This window comes from Triticum aestivum, chromosome 3A, assembly GCF_018294505.1.
Source record: "Triticum aestivum cultivar Chinese Spring chromosome 3A, IWGSC CS RefSeq v2.1, whole genome shotgun sequence".
Classification (NCBI taxonomy): Eukaryota; Viridiplantae; Streptophyta; class Magnoliopsida; order Poales; family Poaceae; genus Triticum; species Triticum aestivum.
The window spans coordinates 271,758,151-271,769,958 of NC_057800.1; the positions used below are offsets into that span (position 1 = coordinate 271,758,151).

At 46.8% G+C, this 11,808-nt stretch overlaps 1 protein-coding gene across 5 annotated transcripts; it reads right to left on the bottom strand.

Annotated features, from left to right (window-relative positions):
• Positions 1-1,334: 1,334 nt before the first annotated feature.
• LOC123061159 (putative L-cysteine desulfhydrase 1) lies at positions 1,335-5,726 on the bottom strand. Of its 5 annotated transcripts, none has more exons than XR_006428581.1 (4): positions 4,184-5,720; positions 2,415-2,548; positions 2,242-2,324; positions 1,335-1,653 (listed from the first exon to the last, which is right to left on the bottom strand). XR_006428581.1 is itself a non-coding variant. In XM_044484108.1 (2 exons), exons 1-2 carry the CDS (start codon positions 5,570-5,572, stop codon positions 1,636-1,638), a joined length of 1,407 nt encoding a protein of 468 aa, XP_044340043.1. In that variant the 5' UTR covers positions 5,573-5,716; the 3' UTR covers positions 1,335-1,635. The 5 variants fall into 5 exon arrangements, 1 of the variants encoding a protein (XP_044340043.1); XR_006428578.1 differs by having other exon boundaries at positions 2,415-2,551; XR_006428580.1 differs by lacking the exon at positions 2,242-2,324 and having other exon boundaries at positions 4,184-5,726.
• Positions 5,727-11,808: the final 6,082 nt, after the last annotated feature.

Genomic DNA, 11,808 nt, shown 5'->3' on the forward strand with positions numbered 1-11,808 from the left:
TGGAAAGGGGAGAGGAGGCGTCCAACCACCAGGAAGCCGCTGATGGCCTTGCGAGCAGCCTCCATGTCAATGATAAGAGGACGGCCCCCATCCCTCAAACCTTCTCCACTCGCTGGTTTCTTCCCGAAAACATCACTCACGATCTCTCCCTGACCTGCCATGGCACACTTCCCTCGGTCGTGGCAAGATGTAGAAGGAGCAGAGAGCAGATGGTTCTGCAGTGGCGAGAATGATGAGGGGGGACGACCTCTTCCGCACCCACAAATATAGCAAGTCTGAATGCCCTTCCTCACAACCTCATGAACGAAATTGATGCTATTAAACACGAGTAAAAGGCCATGAATGAGCCGCTTCCTATTAACTACAGCGAAAAAACTTCCTCTCCCTCAAATGATTCACAAACGGGCAGAGCTGGATCCAGAATCGAGAGCACAATCAAGTCACGTTGAATACTCATACTAAAAACTGGAATGGATAAGTTAACTAGCAGAATAGCAGGAAGAGCCTTTGAATCTCGGGCGGAAATCACGCCCATCTCGTTCGAATCATTCCCCTCCCACCTAGCGGGACTCATGTTTCCTCTCAATCCTATCCTACTATCCTCACAAAGACTCGACGGGATCCCACCTGCCGAAAACTTGGCTATTCCCTTGGAAGATCCCCACTGATTCCTCTCCTTACTATCCAAACTAGAGAGAGAATCTACCAAATAATCAGGATTAAATACCACCTCCTCTGTCCTTAATTTTTTCCCCAAAACACGTCTCACCGGAACAGCAGTTTCCATAGCGAAATTGGGCCCCGTCGGACCTTCCTCATGTGAGTCGGGGGGGATCTCACCTGCCAATTTGCGGCACAAATCTCTCAATCTTCTCTTTGGATGCTCAAGACATCTTCCCCGATTTTTCGCTTTCTTGATTAAACTCCTTGATCTCTCCCGAAGGACCTTCCATTCCTGGCCGCTGAAGACGCCCACGACGAGGCCATCTTCAGGAGGCGGCGCCCCCTTTTCCGGCGGAGCCGCCGTCGATAGAACGGCCATCTAGGCCGCCAAGATCTCCATCGCCTGGGCAGCCGCGGGAGCCCCCGAGAGACGGGGTCACGTGTCGTGGTTATTTTGCACACATAACATGCCTGCGTAGGGATCGCGGGGAGCGAGGCACTCACGCACAAGGCCACCGGTGAAAGTCCAAAAAAAAAACCAGCCAATTCTCTTCAACCAGTTTTCCTTTGTAACGGTCAATTCTCTTCTCTTATATGAAAAGCCTGAACTCCTACTGTTGCTAAAAAAATGATGACAAATTAGCTACTAAGTAAACAGAGTGACACCAGCATTGACTGTAATCAGCAATCAATCTAGAAAGCATGCAAGTCTCCTTGCATTCAGATCATTATTCTTACATTACAGCTCGAAAATGCAAGTGAAGGGAGAAGACATACATTCCAGTGCACGTTATTGCAAGCTCAAATACAACATTTGTCAGTATGTGGAAGTACACTACATCAAATGGCGATGCCATTGGGCGGGCTACCGAAGAACTAGATCTCAGTGCAGCACAGGCTTCTGGCACAGATCCACAATTAATTAATCGGCCACAGCATCTTCGGATGGAGTGCTGGCTAGATGCCACGTCATCAAGCCAGAGTTTCTTGCTGCAGACAGTCATGGACAGGAAACATCAGATCATAGTACATTTGTAATCAGAATAGTAAATCAACATTCATCATTTACAGTGATCATTCGAAACAACCAATGGCATTTGCCAAAAAATTCAGCTGTGAGCATAATCGCCAAGCATGAAAAGGCAATGACAACAGCGCCAAACATTCCTAGCTGCCTCAGACTTGGGACATCTATTGATAATCAATGTCAACTATGGAATGAAATGACAGGATTTGTGCCCTTAGACTAACAATTTTGTGGTCAAATCTATAATAAACAGGAGTACAACCAAACAGCAATTGCAGTGTCAATAGTTCAATAATTCCATTAGTCGTTTCTGACATGGATAGTGAGTTCAATAAAACATGGTAAGTGCAAAAGTATATGAGTACAATATGTACCATGATCTAATTTCTTCACCAATAATTCTGGACTTCAAAGGAAACCAATATGCCAGATGTTAAGTTGCTTTTAAACTACGGCGTAAACCTTTTTGTTAGATAGCAAACAATAATTTTGGAATCTAGTACAGAAGTTATACTAAATTAGCGACAATTAATATGGATCGGAGGGAGTACCATTTTTACGGTGCGTCTTTGGCTAGTACAAGCACCGTAAAAATGGTAGATGCCACGGTCCAATCTTCAGTGGAATATATTATCTGAAAGTCGATGAAAGATAAACTTTTAAATCGTGACACATGTAGCACATGTAACAGCATTTGCAGAAGACAAAAAAATCACATACAAACCTTGTTGTTATTTTAATGGAACAATATCACTACAAGCAATAAGGTTATCCAGCATCACATATACTTTTCAGATCCTCAACAACTCTGGCAATCTTCTGAGCCATGGGTGGCTATGGAAGAACTAGATCACAGTGCTTCTTCACATAAACAAATGAATGCTTGGTAAGTGCAATTTCTTATGAAGAACACAAGTTCCCAGTGAGACAAGTAATATAATCAACACAAACAAATGAATGCTTGGTAAGTGCAATTTCTTATGAAGAACACAAGTTCCCAGTGAGACAGCTAATATAATCCACACGACGTTACCAAACTAACATGAATAACATTGTTCACTCTTTAAACACAAGGTGCTAATAGTGAGAATGTATGAAACACCTATACAGCCAGAACTGTCATCTCCGCTTTCCTGATGGCGCCGGTACGCATGACAACCGGGATATGCATATAACAGGAGTATACTCCTTTTTCAATTTAAAAGGAAATGAAGAAAACACCGATACACCAGCAAAACAGCCACGACACGGGCGGGCATGGCGAGCCCAGTTGAAGCCCACGACTAACCCTAACTTCTGCCCAGTAGAAGGCATAGGTGAAGAGGCTGGGCATGGTGTTCCCAAATCTGAAAAATCCTTTCTGGAAACATGTTACGACAATAGCAGGAGACATGTCATTTTGTTAATTATCTATATATACTCATCGTATCACCGTATTGCTCTTTCCAGAAATTGTCATGTCCCGTGTCCCTGGTACTCGTATCGCCGTATCCGTGTCGCCATATCGGTGCTTCGTAGGTGAGAAGTAGTTTGCTTCTCAATCCCAATCTGAGTAGTGGGAGACAATTCCAATCTCGCTAATATCTAGTGGTGCGAGAATCAATTATCATCTTTGTACAGGCAATTCAAACCATTTTTAACTCGTGATTGTAACCATTTTTAACTTGACATGGGAGGAGTCCGTAAAGAAAGATTTGAAGGACTGGAATATCACCAAAGAACTAGCCATGGACAGGGGTGTGTGGAAGCTAGCTATCCATGTGCCAGAACCATGAATTGGTTGCGAGATCTTATGAGTTTCAGCTCTAGCCTACCCCAAATTGTTTGGGACTAAAGGCTTTGTTGTTGTTAACTTGTTGTATTATGACTATTATAAGTTCCCTGTCATCGTTATTTTGTTTCTCGATACAACATGCGTGTACTGTACATAATCAACTAAGACGTATCAAAATTCGAATGTCCTAATATGGGAAACCTAGCAGGTATTGTTAATCTCAGTAGATGAAAAACAAATAATTATACCTACTTTGGCTCAAAAGAGATCATAGTAATTTGACACTTTGGACGCCATAGTAGTATATCATCTCTTTGTCGCCGTTTAGTTTATGAATACTAGCATATCACAACTCACAAGAATATGTTGGGTTCTAAATTCAATTATGCATACAGCCATTTGCAGATAAATATTTTCGAAGTTCAACATTTCAGACAGATAAACTGAGGTTCGGTAGAATGTCAAATAAATGCACAAGACAGATCGCTGGTGAGATGTAAAGGACTGTATAATCTAGAAAACGTGAATGCGTAGATGCATATCCCTGTGGAAGAATGTGCTGTGACAGGCAACTATAGACAGTGCACAATACTACAGGCGGTTTCTGCATCTTGAAAATGTAATGCTAACCAGAACAACCAGTCCATGAAATTATAGTCTAAAGACGAAGAAAAACAATGATTAAAAGTTTAAAACAATGCCAGTGTTGACAACAGTACCTTCTCAGCTGGCCTCAATTCGGCACTGGTGAAACCCTCAGCAACAAGCTTATTGACAGCATCTCTCAGCCTCTCATACTCCTCCTTGACATTGTAAACCTGGTGTGAGATTCTTACATACCCTGTCACTGGATCACTATTATTATCCTTTGCCATCTCTTGCACTTTAACCTGTCTGCTATTGTAGTATATAGGCACCTCAACTTTGAAATCCTTCCTCAACATGGTCCGCACTCTCAGTGCATCATCGTCACTCTCAATGCAAAGACAACTAGGCATCCCTACCATAGCCATGCTTCCACACATTACTGGTGGTGATCCAAGAAATGTCCCCCATGCTTCGGCAAGCATCCTCCCCATCTCAATCACCTTCTCATGGTTCCGGCTGCGTATCCCCTCAATCCCACCTTCAAATCGGTTCACAAAGTGAATAGCTTCAGGAACGACGATCTGGGCACTGTAATCCCGTGTCCCAATCCATCCACTCTCCATAGGTAGCCCATTGCCATATTCATGTGACACAACAGGGTGGTGGAGCTGAGAGGTTATCGGGCCACCCTTGCAGGTGTGTAAGAAAGCCACGGCCGGGGGGCAAAAGAACCACTTGTGGAGGTTGCTAGTGTAGAAATCCGCCCCAATGTCTCGCACATCGACAGGGACTTGCCCAACAGAGTGTGCAGCATCAACAAAAACTTTGTCGACGCCCTCTTGGCGACAAATGGCAACTAGCTCCTTGACTGGAATGAGAACACTGGGCATGGAGGTGATGTGATCAATGACAGCAAGCCGGACCTTACGACCACCGGCCTTGGCAACAGCGAGCGCAGCATGGAACTCCGCGATAATGGCGTCAGGGGAGGTGACGGGAAACGGGAGGGGTACCTCGACGACAGTGGCGCCCGCGCGGGCAACGTAGGCCTGGATAGATTTCTTGACTGCTCCGTAGGCGTAATGGAGCATGAGCACAGCGTCGCCACGAGCGAAGTGCCCCTCGGCAAAGCTCCAGGCGGCATGCTGCAGCACGATTGCAGCAGCGGTGGTAGCGTTGTCGACGAGGGAAATCTCGGAGACGTCCCCAGCGTTGACAAGGGCCGCGACGGCTGCGCGGGAGCGGCGGAGCCCCGGCTGAAGGCCGTCGAAGTAGAAGGCGTCGGGCTGAGCGAGGAAGAGGCGCTGCCAGCGCGCCTGCGCTTCGAGCACGGAGGCCGGGCAGCAGCCGAAGCTGCCGTTGTTGACGCGGGCAACTGCGGGGTCGTGGTGCGCGAACTCGTCGCGGATCTGGGCGACCGAGATCAACGCTGCGCGGGGGCGCTTGCCGCGCGGCGGGGATGGGCCGTTTCCGTTGCCGTGGCCGTTCTCGGAGACCTCGTCAGACGGGATCGACGCCATCGACGCCGCCGCCGCGCTAGGGTTGGGATAGAGAGGGTATGTGGGGTTCGAGTGGCACTGGTCCGGCTGTGCAATGGCGGATTTGGATTCGGGACTCGACTCGGCGTGCCGACCACTCACGCTAGTCTTGTTAGAGCAACTCTAGCACACCGCCCTAAAACGCGGATCCGTGTAAAGACTTGCAGTTCACAGAAAAAGGTATATGCGGACGGCACAGGCAAGGCCGGACTCAACCTCGCAAAACGAATTCATAAAAAAATCAGTAAATATGTTGTTTTACAGATGGGTCACGCGAGGTCTACTTAGACATCGCGAGGTCTACTTAGACATCGCCGCGTCGACCCGCAAACCAAAAACACCCAATTATCGAATTTGACATCGATTTCAACAGCTTAGTTTTATAGGACAAACACAAAAGAAGGTCTTGCAAAAGTGATGACCACGTCCGGCATCATCTTTCGATCTTCACTCCGCGCCAGCGAGTCCATCGAGGTCATCGCAACCACTGAGTCCACCTCCGGCATTTGTTCCAACTCCGACACTGAAATCATTGGCTGGTGCATTGAACGCATCGGCGACATTGGTTCCAAACTCCTACAAGAAAACATCTCCGTTACTGTAACACGCACTAGCCGACGCAAGCATTCTCCTTTTTAAGATATCTCTTCTTGCCATATTATGTCATTCTTTGATGAGGTCACCAATGTCATTGCGGTTCAATGTCATGATCTTATTTTTTGGGCAAGCAACTTGAACGTGGCTTTGTTTTGAGCGGCACGTGCTCTTCTCTTCTTAATAGCCGCTTTACGCAGCCCCTCGTCCTTGAGCAATTGTCATTTTTCTTGCTTCTCCCGTGCCTTCCTCTCGGCTAACTCTTTCTTTATCTCCAACATCTTCGCTAACATCAACTCATTTGATTGCACCATGGCATCAATCTTGTCCCGTAAGCTCGATGCTTCATGCTTTCTCTTCATCTTCTTCTTAGTCTTCTTGTCACCATCGGGCTAGTTCAAGTTTCTTGGGCCATCATCATCCTTATTGTCGGTGTCAAAACCGGCGGATCTCGGGTAGGGGGTCCCGAACTGTGCGTCTAAGGTTGATGGTAACAGGATACAGGGGACACAAAGTTTTACCCAGGTTCGGGCCCTCTTGATGGAGATAATATCCTACGTCCTGCTTGATTGATATTGATGAATATGGGGGTTACAAGAGTTGATCTACCACGAGATCATAATGGCTAAACCCTATAAGTCTAGCATGTTAGATTATGATTGTCTCTACGGACTAAACCCTCCGGTTTATATAGACACCGGAGGGGCCTAGGGTTGTACAAAGTCGGTTACAGAGAAAGGAATCTTCATATCCGCACGCTACGCTTGCCATCCACGCCAAGGAGAGTCCCATCCGGACACGGGAGAGAGTCTTCTGTCTTGTATCTTCATAGCCCATCAGTCCGGCCCGTATCACACAAGCCGGACGCCTGAGGACCCCTTAATCCAGGACTCCCTCAGTAGCCCCTGAATCAGGCTTCAATGGCGAGGTGTCCGGCATGCAGATTGTCTTCGGCATTGCAAGGCGGGTTCCTCCTCCGAATACTCCAAAACAGCTCTCGAACATAGAGAACGTGTCCGGCTCTGTAAAACAAACACCACATATATCCGCAGAGAGTATAATATTTTATGAGTCCGATCCACTGACAACTTTTGTAGCGTGACATCATGTCATAGCCCGGTCATTATTTTGACCGTTTTTAGCCTCCCGCTCCATGTTTCAAGATGCGGTTTTATTGCCACGTCTTGTCAAAGCAAAGATCGTGTCCCCTTATTGCGGGATTCTCATCAATACGGGCGTGAGTAATCCAACCGCGCCGCCTGCACGATCCTTGGGGAATAAGCAAGTTTTAAGGCGAGTGGGGAGGCGCTTGATATTCACTGCCTTTATAAAGGGATAAGGATTCACCTCTTTCACCCACGCCCTCTTCCTCTCTGCCCATCCATTCTCGAGCTCCGGCGCCCAAGTTTCCATCCCTTCCACCTCAAAAAAAGCACTCCAGCCATGTCCGAATTTGGAGCGCAAGGCAAGTGGATGGTTTCCTCCGTCCAGGAGAAGGACATCACCAGGCTCCGGGAGGACGGGTACCTAGCCAAGGAAATCGCCCACCGTCTTCTGGCCAAGGGACAGATCATCCCTGTTGGAAATATGCCCTAGAGGCAATAATAAATTGATTATTATTATATTTCCTTGTTCATGATAATCGTTTATTATCCATGCTAGAATTGTATTGATAGGAAACTCAGATACATGTGTGGATACATAGACAACACCATGTCCCTAGTAAGCCTCTAGTTGACTAGCTCGTTAATCAATAGATGGTTACGGTTTCCTGACCATGGACATTGGATGTCGTTGATAACGGGATCACATCATTAGGAGAATGATGTGATGGACAAGACCCAATCCTAAGCCTAGCACAAGATCATGTAGTTCGTATGCTAAAGCTTTTCTAATGTCAAGTATCATTTCCTTAGACCATGAGATTGTGCAACTCCCGGATACCGTAGGAGTGCTTTGGGTGTGCCAAACGTCACAACGTAACTGGGTGGCTATAAAGGTACACTACGGGTATCTCTGAAAGTGTCTGTTGGGTTGGCACGAGTCGAGATTGGGATTTTGTCACTCCATGTAAACGGAGAGGTATCTCTGGGCCCACTCGGTAGGACATCATCATAATGTGCACAATGTGACCAAGGGGTTGATCACAGGATGATGTGTTACGGAATGAGTAAAGATACTTGCCGGTAACGAGATTGAACAAGGTATCGGTATACCGACGATCGAATCTCGGGCAAGTACCATACCGCTAGACAAAGGGAATTGTATACGGGATTGATTGAGTCCTTGACATCGTGGTTCATCCGATGAGATCATCGTGGAACATGTGGGAGCCAACATGGGTATCCAGATCCCGCTGTTGGTTATTGACCGGAGAACATCTCGGTCATGACTACATGTCTCCCGAACCCGTAGGGTCTACACACTTAAGGTTCGATGACGCTAGGGTTATAAAGGAAGTTTGTATGTGGTTACCGAATGTTGTTCGGAGTCCCGGATGAGATCCCGGACGTCACGAGGAGTTCCGGAATGGTCCGGAGGTAAAGATTTATATATAGGAAGTCCTGTTTCGGCCATCGGGACAAGTTTCGGGGTCATCGGTATTGTACCGGGACCACCGGAAGGGTCCCGGGGGCCCACCGGGTGGGGCCACCTGCCCCGGGGGGCCACATGGGCTGTAGGGGGTGCGCCTTGGCCTACATGGGCCAAGGGAACCAGCCCCTAGAGGCCCATGCGCCAAGATATAAGAAAAAAGGGAAGAGTCCTAAAGGGGGAAGGCACCTCCGAGGTGCCTTGGGGAGGATGGACTCCTCCCCCCCTCTTAGCCGCACCCCTTCCTTGGAGGAAGGGGCAAGGCTGCGCCTCCCCCCTCTCCCCTGCCCCTATATATAGTGGAGGGAAGGGAGGGCATCCATACCTGAGCCCTTGGTGCCTCCCTCCCTCCCGTGACACCTCCTCCTCTCCCGTGGGTGCTTGGCGAAGCCCTGCAGGATTGCCACGCTCCTCCATCACCACCATGCTGTTGTGCTGCTGCTGGATGGAGTCTTCCTCAACCTCTCCCTCTCTCCTTGCTGGATCAAGGCATGGGAGACATCGTCGAGCTGTACGTGTGTTGAACGCGGAGGTGCCGTCCGTTCGGCACTAGGATCATCGGTGATCTGAATCATGACGAGTACGACTCCATCAACCCCGTTCACTTGAACGCTTCCGCTTAGCGATCTACAAGGGTATGTAGATGCACTCCCCTTTCTACTCGTTGCTGGTCTCTCCATAGATAGATCTTGGTGTTACGTAGGAAAATCTTGAATTTCTGCTATGTTCCCCAACAGTGGCATCATGAGCTAGGTCTATTGCGTAGATTCTTTGCACGAGTAGAACACAAAGTAGTTGTGGGCGTCGATATTGTTCAATATGCTTGCCGTTACTAGTCTTATCTTGGTTCGGCGGCATCGTGGGATGAAGCGGCCCGGACCAACCTTACACGTACGCTTACGTGAGACCGGTTCCACCGACAAACATGCACTAGTTGCATAAGGTGGCTGGCGGGTGTCTGTCTCTCCCACTTTAGTCGGATCGGATTCGATGAAAAGGGTCCTTATGAAGGGTAAATAGCAATTGGCATATCACGTTGTGGTTCATGCGTAGGTAAGAAACGTTCTTGCTAGAAACCCATAGCAGCCACGTAAAACATGCAAACAACAATTAGAGGACGTCTAACTTGTTTTTGCAGGGTATGCTATGTGATGTGATATGGCCAAAGAGGATGTGATGAATGATATATGTGATGTATGAGATTGATCATGTTCTTGTAATAGGAATCACGACTTGCATGTCGATGAGTATGACAACCGGCAGGAGCCATAGGAGTTGTCTTTATTTATTTGTGACCTGCGTGTCAACTTAAACGTCATGTAATTACTTTACTTTATTGCTAACCGTTAGCCATAGTAGTAGAAGTAATAGTTGGCGAGGCAACTTCATGAAGACACGATGATGGAGATCATGATGATGGAGATCATGGTGTCATGCCGGTGACGATAATGATCATGGAGCCCCGAAGATGGAGATCAAAAGGAGCAAAGTGATGATGGCCATATCATGTCACTATTTGATTGCATGTGATGTTTATCATGTTTATACATCTTATTTGCTTAGAACGACGGTAGTAAATAAGATGATCCCTTACAACAATTTCAAGAAGTGTTCTCCCCTAACTGTGCACCGTTGCGACAGTTCGTGTTTCGAAGCACCACGTGATGATCGGGTGTTAGATTCTAACGTTCACATACAACGGGTGTAAGACAGATTTACACACGCGAAACACTTAGGGTTAACTTGACGAGCCTAGCATGTACATACATGGCCTCGGAACACGGAGACCGAAAGGTCGAACATGAGTCGTATAGAAGATACGATCAACATGAAGATGTTCACCGATGATGACTAGTCCGTCTCACGTGATGATCGGACACGGCCTAGTTTGACTCGGATCATGTAATCACTTAGATGACTAGAGGGATGTCTATCTGAGTGGGAGTTCATAAGATGAACTTAATTATCCTGAACATAGTCAAAAGGATTTTGCAAATCATGTCATAGCTCACGCTATAGTTCTACTGTTTAGATATGTTCCTAGAGAAAAATTAGTTGAAAGTTGATAGTAGCAATTATGCGGACTAGGTCCGTAAACTGAGGATTGTCCTCATTGCTTCATAGAAGGCTTATGTCCTTAATGCACCGCTCAGTGTGCTGAACCTCGAACGTTGTCTGTGGTTGTTGCGAACATCTGACATACACGTTTTGATAACTACGTGATAGTTCAGTTAAACGGTTTAGAGTTGAGGCACCAAAGACGTTTTTGAAACATCGCGAAACATATGAGATGTTTTGAGGGCTGAAATTGGGATTTCAGGCTCGTGCCCATGTCAAGAGGTATAAGACCTCCGATGACTTTCTTAACCTGCAAACTAAGGAGAAAAGCTCAATTGTTGAGCTTGTGCTCAGATTGTCTGAGTACAACAATCATTTGAATCGAGTGGGAGTTGATCTTCCAGATAAGACAGTGATGGTTCTCCAAAGTCATTGCCACCAAGGTGTTAGAGCTTCGTGATGAACTATAACATATCAGGGATAGATATGATGATCCTTGAGGTATTCGCGATGTTTGACACCGCGAAAGTAGAAATCAAGAAGGAGCATCAATTGTTGATGGTTGGTGAAACCACTAGTTTCAAGAAGGGCAAGGGCAAGAAGGGATACTTCATGAAACGGCAAATCAGCTGCTGCTCTAGTGAAGAAACCCAAGGTAAAACCCAAACCCGAGACTAAGTGCTTCTGTAATAAGGGGAACAACCACTAGAGCAGAATTACCCTAGATACTTGGTAGATAAGAAGGCTGGCAAGGTCGATAAAAGTATATTGGATATACATTGTGTTAATGTGTACTTTGCTAGTACTCCTAGTAGCACCAGGGTATTAGATACCGGTTCGGTTGCTAAGTGTTAGTAACTCGAAATAAAAGCTACGGAATAAACGGAGACTAGCTAAAGGTGAGCTGACGATATATGTTGGAAGTGTTTCCAAGTTTGATGTAATCAAACATCGCACGCTCCCTCTACCATCAA